The sequence below is a fragment of the Platichthys flesus genome, chromosome 14 (assembly GCF_949316205.1).
Source record: "Platichthys flesus chromosome 14, fPlaFle2.1, whole genome shotgun sequence".
Classification (NCBI taxonomy): Eukaryota; Metazoa; Chordata; class Actinopteri; order Pleuronectiformes; family Pleuronectidae; genus Platichthys; species Platichthys flesus.
In genome coordinates this window covers 18,237,259-18,260,258 of record NC_084958.1, presented here as the reverse complement: position 1 = coordinate 18,260,258, position 23,000 = coordinate 18,237,259, and the positions used below count along the sequence as shown (strand labels likewise).

The window sequence follows — 23,000 nt, the reverse complement described above, 5'->3', positions numbered from 1 at the left end:
GAAACAGTTATTCAGTTAGAAACTTTATTTAATACAAATATGACCACAAGCCACACTTTGTTAGCTTCCATAGGCCTGTATTAGCTTTCCTTCTCTTCTTTTAAACATATTTTCAACCACATCTCTTTACAAATCGAACACAGCATGTACACTTAAGGTATCTCTGTTGGTCAGTCACATTAAAAGAAACGAGCGTTAACCTCCAAACAGAACGAAGCAAACAGATCACACACAAAAGAAACGATAAAAGAACAAAGGCATCGGAGACAGGAGAACGTGAGGATCAGCAAATATACTGGAACGTGGTTTCCACAGCAGTCATAGTGGATGAAGTGTGGTTCTTCCACACAAGATGCTTTACTTTCATAGAAAGAATGGAATTTATTTAGTTCATTATAATATTTATCTCACTTCACCAAACTTCATGGAGAACGAGCCGACGTCTCAAAAGGAAAAACACGCACAAACACACCGGTGGCAGAGAGTGAACTCAGAAACACTTCAGTCAAATGAGGACGACTAATATCGCAATGAAAACTCGACGGGAGAGAACTCGTCTGTTGTGCTTTTTTTCTCCCTTGCTCCTGTTGCTTAAAGATATTTAATCCTCGTCATCATCATCGTCGCACACACGCGCACAACAACAGTGAAGCACTTCAAAAAGCTTCCTGTGCACAGTCAAGTATTTCCTGTTTATCTCCAAACATGACCCAGTGGCTCTTCCTCTGATAACCAGAGGCAAAGCATCAGTCTTTTTTCTGTGTCTCTCTCACTCACATACAGACACACACAGACACACACACAGAGGCATAGCATCAGTGTGATACATACTACTTTCAGGTCTGTTCCGCACCACAACTATTTTCTCCTCCAACTCCTCCATGTTGCCCTGCGACCGACAAATACTAACCACCCGTCGTCAATAACTCACACTAACATATTTCAGGGCAGCTGATTTGTCTGTGGTGTTCGACTGAGACTCGCACAACAAAGAGGTAAAACTCCAACTCCTCATCCTGCATTCATGTCCGACTGTGGTCTGTGAAGACGAGGAGCGGATGTGGGGGAGACGTGTGCTGAGTTGTGTATCTGTGTCTCTGGCTGAAGCTCAGACAAAGTGCGTTGGATACGTCTCGGTAAAGCCACTGAGGGACCAAGAGGGCGAGTGACACCGTCAACCAGCAGCAGCAGCACTCAGTGACTTAGGTGCACACACACGCACACACAAAGAAACACACACAAACACAAACACAAACACGCACACACACACACACACTCAAACAAAAGCTTGCACCGACACGTCATCCTTCAGGCAACATCACAAATGGACACCCTTCATTTGAAGCTCCTCTTACATCTCCACATGTTTTACACACACTCACATATTCTCATAACTAAAGCTGCGGATTCTGAAGGTTTGCTGAGGAACGTGTGTGTGAATTAAATGTTGAAAGTTTCACTGTAAATCAAGCAATCGTTGAGGAAACGGGATACGAGACACAAAATAATACAAGATCATGCAAGGCGTAGCAGATACTGTTAAGTGCATGTGACCAAACGTACAAAATACAATTTGAAATATTTCCACATTGCATTTGAGAAGCCTTCTTCAGACAAACAAAAAGGCATCACGTTAGAAATCAATAACTTAAATATATCAATTATCATAAATAATGACTGCATTGTTAAGAAAACATACTGATTTGCCAGAGCTTGAATTAAACAGAACATTAAAATAACAGCAAGACAATAAATCATGAAGCTGCGTCATTTTTTCTTTTCTTTAACAGCACTTCTTCACATACTTGTTGGCGAATGTAAATCCCAGTCACGACCTGGAATATCAACATGTTGTAGGTTGAAGGTTGAATCCTCTCCAGGGGAAAGTGGTTTTCTGAAACCAGCAGTGGGCTGATAACTCCAGTTTGAACTAAACTGAGCACCTGTGGTAGCTCGCCTGCTGTTTCTACAGAGTTTAAATGGTTCAGAGTTATTTTCCGGCCAGTATCGCATTTCACCTCAATTTCTTTTAGAAAACTGAAATTAAATCCTCCAAACAAAGGCGGAACCTTGCGTCGAAACATACTTAGCACCCAGGGCAAAAATATCACCAGCACATGTCCTATGATAATTTTCTTTCCTGTTTTAATTAACAATACGTATTTTTCTGCTTTGAATGATTCACTTCAATCCCTCGGGGAGTTCAGAAAATGGGAAACATGAGAAAACGTTTTCCTTCCGTGCAGCTCAGACTCGAGTGCTTGAGGCTAATGCCTCGTGTGGGGCTCCTGCTGCTTCCCAGAGAAGCAGATCATCCTCTGCTAGAAGTTAGAAAGAAGAGATTTATCTCAGATCAGTGTCCCTGTACAGCGATGACGACTAAAGAGTGCTTGCCGAGTTAGGCTGCCTTCAGAGGCATGAGGAAATAATAATAACAATAATTTAGTTCGCAATTAGACTCTTGTCTCCCAGGGATGAGATATTTTCAGTGACTATTAAACAGAATATAACTTCCACTTATCTCTGATGCGTTAATTAAAGTTCACCAGTTTGTCTGAGTGTGTGTCCACAGCTCTGCTCCTGTGTCACACTCACTGTACAGTTGTGTGTGTGTGTTTGAGAACCATGGAGAGAAGTCGAGGTTCCAGTCCATGTGTTTTCCTGGAGATGCGTCTAAGTGCAAGGTCATGTTTATGTATATCTTGGTATCCACATGTGCTGGATCAGAGCAGTTCCTCCGGGTCGATGTCTGGTATGGGCTGTCTCCAGTAACAGAACGAGCTGAACTCTGGCATGAGGAAGGCCTCGTTCTGCTCTTTGCTCAACAGAGGGAACACGTGCTCCACCAGCTCACTCAGCCGGCCGTAGCTGTGGAGGAATATCAGATATCAGTCCTCTACATATACCTGATCTTCAACAACAACAAAAAGGTATCTTGGTTCTTTGCTGACCCATAACGCATCCTTCCACCAAGTTTCTTGCTAATCTGTAAAGTAATTTTTGTGTGATCAACCAACAAACAAACGGAAGGGCGTGAAAACACAATCTAATTGGTGGAGGTATTATTTACTGTATTAGCAAACAGCTGCTTTGACAGTGAGCCACATTAGCTATAATCTGACTCCAATACTTAACATCTAATTTACATTTTATTCACATCTCCACCAACTCTTGTGGGGATTGCAGGCTCTTTGGCTGAGAAACACTCGGCTGTGCTCACCAGGAAGCTGCTAACTTGTTTGGAGCCGGGCAGGTAGCGAAAAGTCATTTAATCTGAAAACAACAGTAAAGTTGCTTTTCTAAAACCCAAAGAAATAGATGTAAGATGACTCTTTTCATCGAGTTAGTACATATGGAATAGTTCTGTAAGGGTACGTTATATTGTTTTTCCTTTTTCCACATGTTATTTAGTATTAAATGAAAAAGATTGCATGTATTTGTAAATTAGTCGCGTCAAATGCATTGGAAATAAAGAACGTATGTATGAATGTGAATCCTCACAGTAAGAAAGTAATGATAGGTGTTTGTACTTACGAAGACTTGTTGCCCTTGGTCTGCTCCTGGATCAGCTCTCCCTTCGGGTTAACTGTGAAGATCCGACACACAGGAACTCCCACCTCCTTATAGGCAAACACATCCTGAATGGAGACATAATGTTTAGAGTTCAGTATGTGATCTGAATGTAAAAGGGACTTCCTGACTGAAATACAGTCAATTCTATATTTTCCTTAGATAAAAACACAATTATAAATTACTTTATAAAAAACAACAACCCTTTTAATAGGAGTATATTCAAACTATATAAACCCAGGGCCCTTAAAAGCAATCTGAAATGACGGCTGTCGATTACTGAATTTGAAGAAGCCTGCAGATATAATACACATGGGTACAAACTGACTAAGTGCATTATTCACATCAACCACAGTTTTCCTCCCCGTGTTCCACCTAATGGTAATATTTCTAGACTGAATGTTTGTTGGGAAGAAGCAGGACTGTGTGTGTGTGTGTGTGTGTGTGTGTGTGTGTGTGTGTTTTTTTGTGTGTTATGTGTTTTGGCAAGTGATGGAGACAGACAGACTTGATGGCTAGCCCGCTGCTTCATCTGGGTGTTTGTGTTTATGCAGCTGAAGATGAGATGCTGTGCCTGGCTTGAGGTCCCGTCCACAGACAAAGTCCCACGGGACCATGTCTGACTCCCACCACTGACCTCAGCTCAGGTTCAGCCCAGTACTGATTTCACATGGTTGGGTCTGTTAATTGTCAAGTTGATCAAATGAACCATCGTGACAACACGGGCTTCTGGAAAACACAGCTCACTGACATGTAAAAGCGAGCTCTTTAATGTCCTGACATCTTCAAGCAGCCATTAACTCACATTAGTTCTATTCCCAAAGGCAGCGTAGAATGGCTGCTTGTTATGCTGGAACAGGTTCTTGATGTCTGTAAGGCATTCAATCTTGAAGATCTCCGGCTTCTTCTCGATAACCTCCCTGAGGAAACACACAGGGGATTAGAATGACACCAGCTGCATGTCCTTAGAATGGGGCAAGAGTAAACTTCTTCAAGTACATGTTGCATTAGAGCAGTGATTCTCAAACTGTGGGGCCCGCCCCACCGGTGGGGCGTGAAGGCATATCAGGTGGGGCGCGGGACCGGGAGAGGGAAATGTGATGCCGGGTTCCAACCATACACGGAAGCGCGCGGCGCTCAGCGCGGCCCTCAGCGCGGCTCTCAGCGCGGAGCACCGCGCTTCTGTGTATGGTTGGAACCCGGCATCACATTTCCCCCTCCCGGTCCAGCGCCCCACCCCGCTCTGCGCGGCACTCAGCGCAGTTCTCTAGCGCACAGCCGCCTGGCTGTTCACGCCGGAAGACTTGACGCCGAAACCATCGGTGCAGGGCGCGAGGCGCAGCCGATGTGAACGGCACAATTGAGTAACAGAAATGGCGCTCGCGCAGCGAGGCGCTTCCGCGTCCGGTGTGAACTGAAGAGGACCAGTTCATTGAGATGACATCTGACTCCAGCCTGAGGCTGAGGTTTACAGCAAAGACACTGAGTGAATTCTGGATTGGCGTGGAGGAATGAAGGAGCATCCACTCATAGGGCAGAGGGTTAGGAGGATTCTGCTTCCCTTTGCCACATCCTATCTCTGTGAGATGGGCTTTTCTGCTGTGGCCTCACTTAAATCAAAGTACAGATCTCGGCTCAATATTGAAAATGATTTAAGAGTGGCATTATCAAGCTTAAAACCCCGTTTTGACAAGTTGTGCAGTGTAAAACTCATTGCAGCCACTGATACAGTTGACAAGACTTGAGTTCTTACATAGTGAGTTGTTTCTGCATGTGTTATTTTTGGTTGAACTTTATCATCTTGGAAACAAAGTGATTGTAATTTAATACATTTTTTCTCCATATTAGAAATAGCACGGACTGATGGAGGAATGTAGTGAAGAATGTCACAAAAAGTTTTAATTGCTTATCAGAAATTCCTGAAAGTGATGTGAAGTTATTGTTCATGTACATGCTATTTAAGTACACAAGTTAAACGTGACAAAGGTATTGCACTATTTTTTGTAAGAAGCACACAGATTGATGTGGCAAAGTAGTGACAAATGTCACAAAAAAAAGTTGTAATTGGTTAGCAGAAATTCCTGAAAGTGATGTGAAGTTAATGTGTATGTTATTTAAAATACACAAGTTAATCTTGGCCTATTTTTTAATAATTTTGTTAGGGCAGGGAGCGGGTGGGGCATTACAAATATTCTCGCTCATAAGTGGGGCATGACAGAAAAAGTTTGAGAACCACTGCATTAGAGGGAGAAAAGAAATCAAACCAATCTTCAACCTGACAGGTTTTCGGTTCGTCGTATCTCAACCTGACATGAGATGCAACACTACCTGAACCTGAATATCATTTCAAAATGTGGGTACAGACAAAAGGTTTGATCCAAACCCCAAAATATGCTAACTATTAAAAAAACTCAATTTTGTACTTTCCTTATAGTTGAAACACCAGGGTTTGGAATAATTATTTCTGTTATATACACACGTAGTTAAATTTAACAAAACTAATATTTGTGTTTACTTGTGGTAAACTGCGATAAAAAGGCATTGATTAAAGCCATGTTGTGCAAATTAAAAGGACCTTTCCTGCATAACAAAGCCTCACTGTTTGTGTGATCTCTGAATAGTTGGAGCTTGAGGCGAGGAGTTGGGTGTGATCATCTCTGTCGATGCCAAGAAGCTGCTGACACACATGTCATTTAAAAAAGCTGCAGCTCTACCAGTGAGTGGAGCGTTATGGTTGTTTAGTTAACTTCTGTTGCAGAGCCTAGTGAGAAGTAAACAATGGATCAGTTGTGTGCTGTGGTAAATCTTGTTCACCAAGACCAGTATTTACCTCGGAGCCAAGGAGGTTATGTTTTCTGTCAGCATTTGTTTGTTTGTTAGAAGGGTTAAGCAAAAACTACTCAACCGATTTCCATCAAACTTTGACCCAAGGAAGAGCTTTTGGTGCAGATCCAAATCATAATCTACATTATCTCAAGGCACTTTACACAGAAGGTTGAGACCTGAGAAATTATGATCGAGAAGCAGACGCAGAGATTTTCCTTCAACTTACTGAGGGGGTGCAATTTTATGCCGTTCCAAATAAGAATCTGGATCAAGGGAGTTTAAATGTGGTTTCATAATGAGGTGTCTGCTCTAATGAGTCTCTCTCTAGTTTTAACATTGATTCCAAGATAATCTGCGCTATGAATACAACATTTTTTTCAGTCTCACTGAAATATAAGCTCCTTCGATTTTTGATGGAATGTTGACAAATGTCCTCTAGCATAATTTTGCCCCCACAGCTTAATACTACACAGACATCGGCAGGCTGCAGTAAGTCTAACCAGCTAATTAATGAACCTATCAATCACACATCCAAAAAGTGATGCCTTGGGGGCTTTAACCAATCCTGGCTTGTGAAGACAGAATTTACATCTGTTTGAACCAGGAAATAAAGCTGGAGAAAAAAGGTGGTCATTTATAAAGCACATACCTGTGGAAGGCAGAGAAGAGGCTGCTGGGAGACAGCATCAGAGGTCCTCTGGGCAGGATGGTGCCTCCATCATTGACCCACTGCAGGTAGCCTCTCGTCATGTCCGCCATGCCAATAGCCCGAGCTGAGCAGTACAAGAACTTGTAGCCGTTCCTGCCAGAGGGCAGAGTGGTGCTCATTAATGCTTATGTGGATACACTTCAATATCATGACCATCATTAGCAACTACTAAGAATAGCCCTCTAATTGGATCGGCGACTCCGGATGTTTCTATAATGTGCAGAAGTCATATGAAACTCGATGATAATCGCGCCGAGGAAAGATTCTATTTATTATTACTGCCCACGGTCACTATTTCCAATTTCCTCCTGTGTGTATTCAATGTTCTACTTTCTGAATGACTAATGCAGCAGAAGTCAAGATTTAAGTGTTGGAGAAAAGTACTGATAGTTAATAACTGAGTGAGTCATCACACACACACAGAAAATATCATCTACACAGTGATGATTGGGAATCATATCCAGACAGTTGTGATAATGACCAGTCATTCATCCGTCCTCTGTGATTAGTCAGTGTTGTTGTGCACTTACTCAGCCACTGAGTGGTAGAGCTTGGCGATGCCTTGGTGAGTCCAGTCCTTCCCCAGCTGTGGCAGGATCTGTCCAAACACATCTGACCTGAAGCATTAAACAAACATGTACAAATGTTATTGACACAAAGACAGGGGTGTACCCATCCGCCTCGTCACTGAGCAGGGAGAGAGAGAGAGAAAGTGTGTGCGTTAATGACAATAAGGCAGATCTGTAGCAGACATAAATGTCACATAAAGCAGCATAACTACTTAACCATTCCATCATAAATAGAGATCATTGTGAACTGTTCTCCGCTAATGAGGATTACTGGCCCATGGGGGAGGAACCATCTCAACCTTAGCTTATGACGGTGTGTGCTTACAGACTGAAATGTAAATTGGCTCATTATAGCCCCTGTGCTCTTCACCCTGTAACTTAGAAAAAAGCCACATGTCACAGGTTGGCCTAAAGGGTCACAGAGATAATAAGCTGCAGTCAGTGTGGACCCATTTGATGTGGACCACCTATGAACCGCAGAGTCTGCGTCAAGTAGGCAGCAGACATCGGCTTGGTGTCAAATGAGGCAGAGGTGGCCTGAAGCTAATTAGAAAGATTAAAATAAGCAGAAGTGCATAATGCTCTTAATTAATATTTGCTTTGTGAGAGGGTTGAAAAGAAAACTGCAGAAAATGCGGAATTATCAATAAAGGTAATTTATGCTCCTTGTTTCTAATTTATTTGTACATGAGCCGACTCATCCACTGTTCTGTCACATTTTAATTCACTCTTCATTATCCTGCTGGTTACCATTTGAAGCGCTCACTTTAACATGAAATAAGAGGCTTTATATCACAGTCTGCAGGGAATTTACAGACACCTTGAACTTAAAAAAACACTGCACTTCAACACATGCTTGCTAACACGTGAATTGCTTCCTTTCCTGGAATAAAGATTCTTACAGGTCGTGATAAAATGCCTGTGATACGTCATATGTCACACAGGTACTTCTCTCTAGATCTAAAATTATCTTTTCTATATATAATTCTAAAGGTGTGACATCCTTCTACAAGAAATGGTTGTGAGTAACCGGTTTATAAATTACACACTTCTTGGTATTCAATATTTATTAATAATTATATTATTCATGACTGATACCACACACTTATGGGGACCTGATGAGCCCTAGACAATGTGGAGGGCTATGTTAACTACGACATCATTTTTGTCAGACATGTTCCTCTGTAAAAACTGAAAAAAGCCTCAGTATCATTGTTCAGCTTGGAGTGGGAATAAAACCAGTGTGAATATGGGACAGGTACAAATACATGACAGTAACCATCTACCATATCCTGTAGTTTTGCCCAAAACTTGCCCCTTTCTGGTTTTCCTTTTCTGATACCATTTCCAAGGCTTATGGTTGTAATATTAATCCCTAACCCTATAATTAACAGTTTTGGTGTATTTTCAATTCCAGTTGTTTCCAATCTCCCTGGTCATTTACAGAAGGTCATCGCTTTTTCCTCTTTATTGGTGTAACACCGCAAAAAGATGATCTGTCCTTTTACGGTTCACCTACACTGTGATGTGAATGTATTATTTATATTGTGAGATATAGTTAATACCTTGTCTGATTAGTGTAAATACCTTTACAAACATTGTAAAAACACTGAATGATTTGGTGCCACGTACTTGGTGATGGTGCCATCTATGTCAGAGATAATGACTCTGTCGTCCCAGTTCCACATGTAGATGGTCCCCTCGCAGCGGCACGTACCCTGGTACTGAGTGGTGATGCTAAAAGTAACATCATTGGGTCCCTCCTTCAGTTTCAGACTGGCCTGGTAACACAGGGAAACAGTGACAGCATGTTTACAGTGTATTTCATTCAGTAACATGCGTTTAAAGCTTGAGTAGGAATTACTATGCCACAGTACAATTATCACATACAGGTCTACAGAGCCCCCTACAGATTCATAGAGGTGCAAACACATGTTATTCATAGTCCGCCAGCAGAGGGAGCCCTACACTACCAAATAAACATTTTAAGGTGTACTTTTGCAATCCACTGTGTAATCTGATCAAGACTGTATCCTGAAAATCAACTATATTCGTATTTCACAATGACTCGGTCAAATTAAATTACAAAGGAAACAAACAGAGACATGACTTTGAGGAACTAAAACCTCACGTGTACTTACAATCTGATCAGAAGAGAGGCGTAGTGACTTCCTGTATGTGTGGGGGGTGGCGTGGTGCGGAACATCTACCGGCTGCAGTCGTTCTTGACAGGATGCAGCACTCACCTCCTTGGACTCTTCGTCGCTGGATGAGTCTCCTGCTTTAGGTCTAAACGGGAACAACAGTTGAGATTGTGTATTATTGTCTGACTGATAAATTACTTAATAAGCCAATGTTTAAACACCAGTTTATAATTACTGTACACAGAACATATGGGTGTATGTTTGTCAGTTTTAAAATCAAATCCTATGCTAGACTTCACCAGGTGACCTCACTTGACTTGAGACACATAAATAAACACAATAAACCTTTAGTGTCACTTACGGTGAGGCCAGCTTCTCCTGCGATACAGAGGGGCCTTCCTCCCCCGAAAGTGACTCCTCTTTGGTTTCACTCTTGGTTTCTGACTGTAAAAAATGGAAAGATATCGCAAGATAATGAACATGATCAAGAGAATGCATTAAAAAAAAAAAACAGAAAATTGTACATGGATTTTAATTTTTCTTAAAAAATAAAACCTGCTCACACCTGCTTGATTGCACTGTCCGCCCTCTTTCGCCAGAACCACCAGCGGCCTGACTTCTTTGGCATTTTCTCCTTCACCCAAGCCTCCTCTGTAGCCTTGAATAAAAAAAGAAATATGTGATGAGCTACAATGCTCCACAGGTGCAGACTGCACATAGAACACAATGCAGAAACAATGTCTCTCTTACCTTTGGTAAATTCTTCTGAAATGCTTGTAGACTTAGAATCAAAGGGGCAGCAAGCGTCCAGTTATAATATCTGATGACAGAAAATAATTTAGAGCTGAATATTGACCATGTACTCATGCTGAATCTCTCATATACATTCAATTTCATTCATGAAATTAATTAAATGCTTACTTACCTATTTCCTATCTTTACTACCAAGTTGGGGTTATCTATAATTGCTGGATGTTCTGCAAATTCATTATAGGTGATGATATGCTCCGTGAACCTTTCTGCAAACACAGAAGCGAGAGGGACATTAATTAAAGGCTGCAGATGAAAAGGTCAGTAGTGGTGAGCCATAAGATCTTACTTAAGCCACAAAGAAAGGTCAGGGAACTTGTTCTTCCCCAACATAGAGAAGCTGGTATGCAGAGTGTATTTTTACTTTTTAATTATTCACACAACAGAAAATTTGTAAGAAAGGTGAAGATGGGTTTCAGTCCTAGTGCAATAGACTTGTGTCCTTGAAGGGACATGTGGACACAATTTGTCTTACCATTAAGCGTACAATAGATAGAAAGAGCCCAGACCAGCAGTGTCTAAACGCCTTCTGATGTCAATAATACAATATGGAATTATCATAGTTTTACATGTAATTTAGCTCCATGTCTCCACTGGCGGACTTAGAGACTTCCTGTCTTGCATAAAGAACTTAGTGCTCTTAAGGCTGCATTTGTAGTGTTTTTTACTTGTATACCTTTGGATATTTCAGCATTTTCTGTGAGGCCTCCACACAGAGAAAGGGTGACGTCTGGGAGGTCACTTGCTGAGTCAGACAGACACTCTGTCCCACTGTCAGCTGCAGCACTACCCACCGACTGAGGAGACTGAGAACCAGAGAGCATCTCCGAGTCCATCCAGTGCTTAGTGGCTGCCTCAGCCTCACTGGGATGACAAAGGAGCAACACATGGTCTTTAGAGGAGGTACATTTTTCCTACACAGTTGTAAAATTAGCACAGTATTTTTAATGGAAACAGGTCAGGCTGTAAAATGAATTAGGGACTTTTTTCCTGAGCTAACCTCTTAGGAAAATATCTTGCAGCCACATCAGGCTCAAGTACATTCAGGTCATCCAGGTAGATATCCTCAGGACCCTGATGCTGGCTCCTCTTTGGGACACCTGTGTTTAAAAATAAAATCACTTATCATCATTCAGACTTTTATAAATCAGTGCTAACAGATTTATAAAAGTCGAAGAAAGTGACTAAGAAAGTGACCCATCTTACCTTTCTTCTTCGAGGGTGAATCACTCGCTTGGCTGTTGGATGGCGTGGACGTTGTCAGAACGTCCAGGGGCTCAGTGGGGGTTTCAGGACTCAGAGAGGTTACGGTGCTGACGGATTCAAAAGTATTAACTTCCGTTACTGGGGTGAGAGGGGTGAGAGGGGTGCGTGGCTGTGGTTTGACAATTGTACACGCTGAGGAGGCAGCATCTTCCTTTTCGAACTCTGTGTCATCCTCCATAGCCTCGGAGCTGAGGATGACTCGGAAGTGGGTACTCTCCGACGGGGTGATGGTCACTCTTTTCAGCGGTTCTTGTCTCTCTTTCTTGGGGACCTGGAGGTTGGATATGATCAATTAAAAAAGATACTTCATAGTTACTTCATAGATGATAATACTAAGAATTATGTTTTCATGTGAAGAATGTGAAGTGTTTACCCTGGTTGTTTCTGGAAACTCTCCCCAGGTCCACTGCATGTGAGACTCGGCTCTGAGCAAACTGTCTGAAGGCCTGACCACCAGTTCAGAGTCGCTCTTTGGGGAAAAGGCCTGTGACAAAGCGTCTCTGCAGGGGTAGATATAATCCATTAAATCAATAAGTAAAGGGCAATTAGAGCATCTTCTTCTCACCCTTGTTGATTGCTGTGAGTTCATGCCAATACATACCTGTCATCTGACCGCCAGTCCCCATCAGACATTGAATAGCCATTAAGGCTGTGTCTAGCTCCAGGTAGTTTTGGGTCAATGTCCCGCATTGTGCTTACTGAAGAGGACCTAAAATTAAAGGTTGCAAAAGATGCTTAATAATTAACCCATCTCTAAACAGATCTTGGTTACAGTAACAAGAATTTACCTAGAAACATGTGTTGCAGCCTCTTCGTCAGAGCTCAGTTCCATCTCAAAGATCTCTTCATTTTGCACAGAGCTAGACATAGCAGCAGTTGTAGCAGCAGGTGCGTTTACAGCAATGGTGTTTCCAGTAGTGACTGACATGGGTGGGGTCAGCTCCTCTCGCCGAGGGTCTCCCTTATGCTTCTTCCTCCGCCTCTTCTTCTTTTTAGTGCCCACGGTGCTGGGAGCCGGAGGCTCGGAAGGGTACTCGGGGTCAGCCGGGTCATCCTCTAGATCTTTCGGCGCCCTGTGCTCCACCTCCGACATCCAGAACAGGTGACTCTCAGTGGGGATTGGGGAGGTGGCCAGGTGGGCAGGAACAATCTGCTCAAGGATCAGGTGAGAATGCAGGAATGTGAAGCTCAAGACGCGTTTTAAACTAAAGCAAACCAAAGGAGCTCAACTCATCCCAAAATTCAAATTAGAGAATGAGCCAACACTTAAAGCCATCGAGTGGATAAGTCAGAGTCAAAGACCAACAGTTGAAATTAACAGACTCATATATATTTCCAATGACAATAGCAGTCACTACTGAGTACCAACTGCAGCAACAATCTGCATCAGCTGTAAGAAACAGTTCATTCCTGTGTGAGGAACACCTGAAAAGACAAAAGATTCCTGTTCATGGAACTATGATAATAAACCTCATGAGACCTCAAATGCCATTGTAAACTGAATGTGGTATGTTATGGCTCCTTTTGTCAGTGCACTGAGGCCCATGACACAAGTCCTGTAGAACAGGGTGGCTGTCAGTGCCGAGGTGTCACAAAAGGAACTGAGAAAGCTTGAGCAATAAGTCAACTTTAAAATGCAGAAACTGCTCAAAAGTGGAGTAATTATTTCCTATGTTGGCGATGAAACGATGCCTGGAAGCTGTAATTCACTACAATCTCATTCTAGAAAAGTACAATTATAAAAAAAAAAAAAAAAAAAAAGGAAATAAGTTATTGTTGATGTTTGATGACAAATATGCCAGAATTTACAAAAACTAAAGTTTACATTTGTGTTATCAAGCTAAAAAGCTACTCTTATGGTACATGTTTATTTTTCAAATGGTGGTCTTCATCCCTCTGGATCGTTCATGAGATACTTACATTCAGCAGCTCTGTTTCCTGGACGAAAAAAGCCTCTCCATTGTCTCCCAGCTTCATGTGCAGGTCTACGGGCTCTCCATTCACCTCAATGTCAATCTGAAAGAAATTGACACAGCGTTCAAAGCGACACCACAACAACTGACAGTGTAAAGGTAATTGTGAAGTTATCTTCATTAGAAAATAGGACAGTGAAAATGGTGTTTACTAGACGTCTACTCAGGATGTATTTATCTCTAAGTCTGAGTTCGCCTTTTCAATTGACTGGAAAACAGATCTAATTGTTATATACTTCAAACATTTAGTCAGCTCACAGAAGCAGAAGCTTTCTCAAAAACCTAATAGGTGTATGGGTCCTCTGGGACTTGCTTTCTGTGGAGCCCGCCAATAGAACAGGGCTATTAGTGTTTCCCATGCAAACCCCTGGTGGACACAAGGCCATTCAGAAACTTGACACCACAAAAGCAAAAACCAGCTCATGTCTGGTCGAGACTACATAGGCGGCAGACTTTGACTCTTCAGTTCTATGACTCGTCTGAAAACCTGATACCAAACCATCAATATTAATTCTCAACCCATGTCCAGCTGTTGAAGAAACCAGGCCGGTGAGGTTTCTGAGATACTGGTGATTCGGTTTCACCTCCGCAGGGTTGCTAAAGGGAATTTATGTGTGGTGAGTGATGGCTGGGAATTTCAATACCTAGTTAATAATGAGACAGAATAAATGAGGGTCCTCTTCATCCTTTCCACACTCAGTGACAGGTTTATATTCACTGTGTGAGTGGCTGAATTGTGGCTGTGCCAACACTATGAGGGATTACAAGCATTACACAAAGCAATGAATATATGCTAATGCTTGAAATTAGGGCACAGAGTTTGGCTTTTGCCGTCTGACTGCACAGTACGACTTCGGTGACTTTCCAAGAAACCAAAAAACAACACCAAAAATCAACCTGTGTTATATTCAATCAAACGTGTTTGTTTTTAAAACATGTCTAGTTGCCAACAGAAGGGACGGCTGAATGGGAACAAACACACCATCAAAAGCCAAACTTTAATTAGCATTTGGCTGGCGATCAAAGCCTTTTCCCTACTTCTGAATTTTTTGGGGATTTGTTTGTTCCAGCAACTTCTTAAATAAAGACATATTTAGCAGCAGCCCTCAAGGATCTGATGAGTGATTTCAAGGACTCATACATAACTGTTGTTACAAAACAGCCCTTGTTGAGGCCCCCCTTCTTCATGCTTCCTTCCCTTCTCACACATTCAAGTTGTGGAACTGTTGCCATAGAAACCACTCATTCATTCCTGCCTTCTAAACCCATCAGCATTCTGGGTAGGTGTTGGTCCCCCGCAAATCATCATCCACTTCGGTCCACAAACCAGTAAATGAGCTTCCTGTCGTTTGGATCAAACGCTGCTCTGAGATAAGATGTCATGGACAAGCTCAGCTGTCATGTGGGAAAACGCATTAAATTAGAATCTCTAATTTTAGCCATTCAAAATTACCACCTGAATGCCCAGGGGCAATTCTGACGCTTTATATAATCCAAGTAACCTCAATTTCCAAATAACAGATACCAGTGCAGTTCTCCACCATTATAATCCAAGTAGATCGAACATTTTAAAACCATACCATTTAGCTCTGTTTAAAAAATGCTGTATCGTGGGTCATTTCTTGGCCTGTGTCTCTTTCTTCCACTAAGTATTGTGGAATTCTAAAGCCAGGGAGCTTATTTATTTCAGATGTTGTTTTCCCCAAACCACTTGTTTTTCTAAAGAAAATGAAACTGAGGTTAAGCCAAGCTGCTTCAAAAGAAACATAACCTCTCCTGCTGTAGTAGGAGCTACTTTTATATGGCCTTACACACCCATGCATGACAGGTCATCAACCTCAACAATGCGATAAGTATCACCTCAGTATAACATTACGCCATGTGACTACAAACTGAATCATCACTCACATTCAATTTCAAGTTGACTTTATTATCCACCTATAAAGTGATCTAATGAGGAAAATCCCTGTAAAACACCGGTGTGGGCGGACCATTGATGTGTGACACATCCCTTTGTCGTACACTTCAGGGGTCTGGCTGCTTGTTTTGAAACCCAAAAAGCATCTGACTGTATGTGAATTCAAAATATTAATAGAAAAGAGTGTGGAGAACAGGGCACACTTCTCTAAAGTAAAACCCCATGCTCAGTTTGGAAAATCTGGATCTTTGTGAAATGTTTTCTTTCTTGTTATGGCACTCAACAGTTTAAACAGTAGACATATTGGGGAACAGAAGCAAAACAATGTTATTTTTACTTACAACTTTCTCTTTGGAGCGAAGTACGCCCAGCTTGCCAAAGCGCACATGAAAGGGTGAGCACTGGTACGTGCCATCTCTCTGGCGAACCACCACAACATCGATGCAGCCCGATAATGTGGCCTGATTAATGCCCTTATACAGCTCTTTGACGGTCACAAGCACCTGACCTGCCAGCTGGCCCACGTAGTTCATAGTGTCCGCCTGGAGGGGGGGAAAGAACAAAATGTTAGTTATGAGAACGACAGGATGAGGGTGTTTTGTTTAGATGGAGTCCTGAGATGATAGTATCCCCGCCTGCAAGTCATGGAATCTGTGAGTTTTCCTTTAATAATACAAAAATGTCCTGGTCTATTTTCTCTCTGTTGACCCCTCACAGTCCATTCATTGTTACTGTTCTTTTAAGTATCTTCTTCCGGACAGTAAGGCTAAATCATTTGTCTTTTGTGTTAATTTCTCAGCTCCCTCACTGCCGGTTTGCCTGCCCTGTTGTGTCTGTTATCTCCTGACCTGTATACAGACTGAGCCAGCATGCAACTGTCACTCTCAATCCCACATGTGCAACAGCAGAGATGGGAGCTGACGGCTGGCCTGGAACAATGAGAGGAGACAACCTCACACACACACATCGTCCCCCCTGCCCTGCTGCCGTGAAAGCAGCCGACTTCCTGTTTACATTCACAATCCTCTGCTAGGTAAATCAATTACAAACAGTCCAAGCCAAGACAAGTTCTGTTACTATACTAATGTGGGTTTGAATGAACTCTGGACATTATCATAAGCACTTTTTGTCACTTGGGACAAACAGATTGTGTGACTGTAAATTTTAGAAGCAAACCGTCCCAGCTAACAGATAATCATCTAAACTCTCCAGCCTTCCTGGCGCTTCTTACGAGATCGATTGCAGTCATTTGTGAACTGTGACGCTACGTGTGCAACTATTAACTTGGCAAACACAAGTCTGGCTTTGCTTTCTTCAGGGTCTATTTTAATGGGGTTTGCAAACACAGTCACCCGCTGACTTCACATGGTTCATGTAACTTTGAATTACCAAACTGACCTTCTTGATCAGAGTACAGCCCTGAGAGCAGTGAGGTGAGTGCAGGGGTGTAGACAACGGTGAAGGGTGACAAGAAAAACTATCATGGATATTTTTCCAACAGGATCAGGTAATAAGCTTATGTGCAACTCAACAAACCTAATTCCAAACCAACAGCTGTCACTATACACTAATTGTTTAAGGGGTATTTTCATCTCATTTTCATTATTTCATGAGGCCTTCTATCAACAAAACAAAGCTTAATCATCCCTACAAAAGAGGGCTATGCAATATGAGGATATACACTGTGGGATGATAGTACAATGTAATCTATCGTTTCATGTTGAGCAACATTTTTTGGTCATCTGGACTGAGCTCCACGTTCTTTTACACGAAACGGATTCAGGCAGGACAGCAACAAAAGGTCAACACAAACAAACATGGAGGGAAGTGGAGCGGTAATTCTGACAGGGAGACATCAGGCTCTTCTCTAAAATGGAAAATGGTCTCTATCTATATAGCACTTCTAGTCTTGATGACCACTCAAAGCACTTTGCAGTGCAGTTCATTGCCATTCTCACACACATACAGTGTATCTGTGGGCAGCACTTTCTGGGTTTAGTACTTTGCCCAAGGACACTTGGCAAGACTGGGATCAAACCACAGAACTTCTGGTTAGAGGGTGACCGCTCTACTAAAACAATACATGAAGCTTATACTTAAGAGAGTGTTGTAAGAAATGTTACCAACAAATACGAGAAAATCTTACATTCCGAATTATGCCACAGTCCGGTTTCTGTATCAAATATCAATGACCTAATTTATCATGTGCGCAAGAATCATATCAAACAGTACTTGTAGAGAACATGGAGGAGAGCCATCAGTGCTAAATCCAGACCCAGACTGAGATACTTTAAAAGGCTTCTGTCGCCGGCATACCAAATGGCAAAAAAAAGACAGGAGATAATTTATGTTGCTTATAACTTACACCTAAAGAAGGCACAACTTCTGCCATCTGTGTGTCTTTGTGTAAGTGCAACTGAGAAGGACTAACACTGAACATTCTCCTACTTTGCGACAACAAACTTCTGCTGTGACATTTGAAAATGCTGGTGAGTTTGCGAAACTCCTTCAGGCATTTAGAGACAGGTTCCAGGACATGAAATGTAAACAAAGGAACATGCTGCACGGTTAAACTTAGAATGAGCCGAGGTGCGTGACAACCTACACCATGAAGTAATTAGGCTTCAAAGCAAGACTGGAACGGAAACTTCAAAATGACAGATTAACAATCTTAGGAACTGGAATTGAACATAACCAAACAAAACAAAAAAATGCTGTAAAACCACATCACGACTGCTTGAGTGAAATTCTTTTATGTAAAGCATAAATTAAATCACCAACACATTTCAGGGTTTAAGACGGCGAAAAGCCAGCATAAATTAAACTGGATCCATCTTTATAATAATTCTTATATATTATCATATAACCCCAAAAAGCACTGCCTGAAACCATTTAAGACAATTCATGGGAGAAACCCTAATCCACACAGAAGTTACAAATCTTCTCCCACCACTGTAATTGGTGCCCATGAGGCCGAGGTAACACTTTGAATACAGAAGAAGTACTTCAAGTCAGGAAGCAAGTTATGTAATTAATAAGAACATTTACCACAACACCACAGAGTAACACTGGAGGTGCAGTATGTGCTACATTCTTGAATCGTGGTCTGGCACAGTGTGAACACTAAGTGCAGAGATACAAGAAGTAGTCTGTCATAACTACAAGGTGATATAAATGGTTATTATATATTAGTCGATATTCTATAGAAGATACAAAAAGCTCTCTTGTGCAGCAGCTGTGTGGAAAGATGCCAGTATTCAGATATCTGGAGCAGTCAGAGGCGACAAATGTACTTGAACTGCTTCTAATGATTTCTTCATTCTGACAGTGTCAAACGTAGAAGTAAACACAAGTAGCTATACACACCGAGCCAAAACTACAATGCAGCTATAGTTTTGTTAAACAGGTCATTTACAGATTAAGCAGGTGATGCAGGCTCCTTGATCCAGCCTGGATTGCCAGTGTATATTAGTGCCCCACTTTGTTATCCCTAAATACAGCCTTGAATGTAGCCCTTAAACTTGGCTACAGCTTTGACCAATAAGCGTACAAACATCACAAACAACACAACTGTAGCTGACCCTCTAGCTGAAGCTGTGACAATGTCATTACGACTCACCAGGGACCAAGACAACCTCAGAGACAAGGACTTGTCCTGCTCACTGTTGTCTGTGTTGTCCTCTGTGTTGCTGGCCTGCAGCTCCCTGCCCACCATGATTTCGACCTCTTCATCACCAGCTCCTAGTTTACCAGCATCAGGATACTCCACTAGAACCAGTGTTCTCCTCTCTTAAACTACGACTCACTGCCATCCTGAATCCAATGTCAAATGTATCTCACCTTATCACCTATGAATATACCTTCCCAGGCATAAACACTGATACTCTATCTCGCCAACGGAGTTTATGCAACAGTGTCATAAACCTTGTCATTCCTTTTCTTGGGTATATTTTTCAGGATATGCATTTGTGCTCCTGCCATCTAACATGACACGATGGCTCCAGCCAATGGGACAGCCTCTTTGAGGTAGCGGTGTGTGGCTGATAAGGGGCAGCTGATTTTCTGCCAAATAGTGTTTTTCCCTGATAAGAGCATAGCTCAGGGAAAAGGCCGAGCAGTTCTCTGCAACATGACGTCCGAGTACAGTCAGTCACATGTTTGGTACAATTGTTGCAGCGTGTGCTTGTTATTGTGCATGACTAATCAAGGGGAGGTGGACAGCCAGTGGCTGCAGGAGTCAACCAATGGGGTGCTCAGTGCAGTGGATCTCTACTACAAGTCGCACTTTACCCTTTTTAACATCCTGTCCATGTGATTGTAAAGATAAACAGGTTAAAGTCCTGAAAAAGTCCAGTCAATCAATTCAGATATGTTTTTGTCATCAGAAGATCCTGTGTGGTGAGAATTCCATCATCCTCCTGCCTGGTTTAGCTCCTAAGTGAGTTCATGAGAAAGCATAAATCACAAGACTCCTCCATTAAAGGCCTCATCCCCACTCTGCCATCTGCTAAGCCTTTCGTAAACAAAACCAGTGAAACCAGAGGCCCACTGTGAGGAGGGCTATTGGTTCATCTTCCTCCTGGGTTGGGGTCTGTCCATTCAGGGCTCTTATCTAATTCTTTAACAGATACTTTCCTTTTAGAAGTGACGATTACATGACTTGTAATGACTCGTAGCAATGACCGAATACATTTAGACAGAAATATCACTGTGCTGCATAGTGCACAAAACACCCTAACCTGATTACTATGGTGTGTACACGTGGAGTTACCTCAAGCACATTCCCTTTGACTGGCTGACAAAGCCTCGAGTCCTGCGACTAAGCTGCGGCCAAGGAGACCACACAAGGTTCATGTTACACCCTCAGGTATCAGGTTACACCAAACTGCATGAAATGAACCCACTTATTATGTGTGTGAGATAAATCATGACAACCAACGCCAAAGACAAACAGTCTGGGGCTGGATTGCGGGGCAATAATACAACAACAAACCGTTTTCAAAAGGAATGTGGAAATTGAATCCACCATTCAATTGCTTGTTTTCAAATTGTGAATTTGGAGATAACAAAAACAGAAAGGGTCAATGAATTTCAGCCAAGAAGATTATTAGGTTAAGTTAGCCCTGCAATAAATCCTGATATCATGAAGGTAATAATGTTCATTCACTCTTTAAACCTTTTTAGAGACATGCTAATTCAATTGTTATGGTAATTTTGAAGGATGTTGCATCGCTGTTAATCTAATTTTGCTTTAAAATCATTGTGATTATTTGATTCATCACCTGACAAAATAAACAATCTGGGAAATAACTAAATTATTAACTAGATTCATTGATAGTGAATTAATTGACAGCGAAGACGGTTCTGTTTCAACATCTCCACCAATTACAGCATCTAAAAAGCAGAATAATGTGATTTTACACCTTTTAAAAAAAAACACTTTAAACAAGAGCTGGACATTGATGACAGGAGCCTGTTGTGTTGGTTAACTGGGACTGGATAACGGTAGTGAGAAGACCCAGTAAACTGGTTTGAATACTGTGCTCGCAGGTTTCATAACAAGGCTGATCTAGGGTTTTCTAAGGTCACCTACTTGAATGGGGTGGCGATGGTCTGACCTGAGTGCTTGTGATTGACTGACAGTACCAGTGGGAGGATATCAACACACACACACACACACACACACACACACACACACACACACACACACACACACACACACACACACACACACACACACACACACACACACACACATTTACATTAAGAGCCTGACACAACTGGGTTTCTCCAAATAGACTTTGTAAACCACTGTGTTTTCAAACCAGCCGCTCGGAGGCAGGTGGGGTTGGATGGTGAGGTGGCAGCAATGCAACCCAAACAAGCTAACTAGCCTCACACATAACGCACACATATGACGTTAGCCCGGGCTGTTATGGCTCAAAGGGCTAATTGCACACACCAAAGCCGACAGTGCTTTGAAATGAGAGTAACCGGGTGAAAAACCGTGCGCATGAATGAAAAACAAAAAATCAAGGAAATGAACGGAAAAGAAACCGAAAACGAGTTTTTTAAAACGCGTGTTGTTCGAGTCGCCCAGAGACATATCCGCAGAAATCTTAAGCCACGAAACACAGATGAATAAGCGGACGTTTCTAGATGAATGGAGCCGGGGCTCCGCTAGCTGCCAGTGAGTTCACCCCAGGCTAGCTCCCGGGGGTTTACGTTACCGTTAACAGCAGAACGGGGAGAGCCGCTGCTTAACGCTGCTCCACCGGTTTCCCTCAAACGTGGAGCCGCTCGTTTGAGGGGGTTGTGATGAATGGTTCTAGAACCCGCTCCCCCTTGTGTCTGACTGGAGTTAATCCATCGGGGCTAAAGCGGTGTTAGCCATCGTACAGGCTAGCTAACGTTAGCTTGAATCAGAGGAGGAGGGGGAGAAAGAGGAAAAAAACACCGCACCATCACAAACAGCTGCGGTGAAAACGAACTGGATTCAGGCGGAGGACGAGCGTTTACCTTTCGGTCGCGTTCAGCGGCGGGAGGGGGGGATGCTGCCGGTGAGGAGATGCCGTGGTGTCCTCAGTGAGCCCCCATGTCTGAGCCCGGTGAAACTCCTGGGAAGCCTCCTGACGTGTCCGAGCTTGGACCACCGCGGCGGGGGAGCAGCGCGCTGGAGTTGACGGGACAGGGACACGCGCGGCGGCGGCGGCGCGCCCGCACACAGCTGCTGTCACTGGGCTCGGTTAAAGGGTCAAAGGTCCAGAGGGAAGGATCCAGGGGACAGGGAACTTCTGGTGTATTAACATGTAACAAATAACCCTGGAGATGTTTTCACTCGTGTGAAAACACTCGTATATTTAAATCAGGGGTCGGTCCTCTCTCTACGGAGGCCTTCATGCTTTTTACACTAGTCCAAAGTAAACATCTTTTGAGTTGTTATGGCACCTGAAGGCTGCCTCAGGTTGTCTTTCTACATTCCATGAAACCTCGAACCACGGAATTTATCTATCTATCTATCTGTCTTTCTGTCTGTCTGTCTGTCTGTCTGTCTGTCTGTCTGTCTGTCCGTCCAACCATCCACCTACTCATCCATCCATCAATCTATCTGTCTATCTATAGAGTTTTTTGACTGTTAAAATGGGCCATACTATCCAATAACTGTCTGTGGCCGTTTTAAGGTGTTACTATGGTGTTACTATGCTTGAAATGCAG

At 42.6% G+C, this 23,000-nt stretch overlaps 1 protein-coding gene across 4 annotated transcripts; it reads right to left on the bottom strand.

Annotated features, from left to right (window-relative positions):
* Nucleotides 1–2: 2 nt before the first annotated feature.
* On the bottom strand, nt 3–22,543 carry lpin2 (lipin 2). 4 transcript variants are annotated; one of them, XM_062405149.1, is made up of 20 exons: nt 22,305–22,543; nt 16,127–16,327; nt 13,815–13,910; nt 12,683–13,044; nt 12,496–12,603; nt 12,268–12,394; nt 11,835–12,165; nt 11,629–11,728; nt 11,305–11,492; nt 10,744–10,837; nt 10,569–10,638; nt 10,384–10,476; nt 10,180–10,262; nt 9,816–9,963; nt 9,307–9,455; nt 7,636–7,722; nt 7,046–7,198; nt 4,376–4,490; nt 3,535–3,638; nt 3–2,868 (listed from the first exon to the last, which is right to left on the bottom strand). In XM_062405149.1, exons 2-20 carry the CDS (start codon nt 16,316–16,318, stop codon nt 2,724–2,726), a joined length of 2,745 nt encoding a protein of 914 aa, XP_062261133.1. In that variant the 5' UTR covers nt 16,319–16,327; nt 22,305–22,543; the 3' UTR covers nt 3–2,723. The 4 variants fall into 4 exon arrangements, with proteins under 4 accessions (XP_062261133.1, XP_062261136.1, XP_062261132.1 ...); XM_062405152.1 differs by lacking the exon at nt 22,305–22,543 and adding an exon at nt 22,016–22,106; XM_062405148.1 differs by lacking the exon at nt 22,305–22,543 and adding an exon at nt 19,405–19,782.
* Nucleotides 22,544–23,000: the final 457 nt, after the last annotated feature.

What these genes read in the sequence shown, in the direction of transcription:
- lpin2 (XM_062405148.1), bottom strand. Translation starts at nt 19,500, where the DNA reads ATGGTGGGCAGGGAGCTGCAGGCCAGCAACACAGAGGACAACACAGAC. An exon ending in TTCACCCTCGAAGAAGAAAG is followed by an intron (nt 11,729 to 11,834) that starts GTAAGATGGGTC and finishes TTTTAAACACAG; the next exon opens with GTGTCCCAAAGAGGAGCCAG. An exon ending in AAATGCTGAAATATCCAAAG is followed by an intron (nt 10,838 to 11,304) that starts GTATACAAGTAA and finishes CTGTGTTTGCAG; the next exon opens with AAAGGTTCACGGAGCATATC.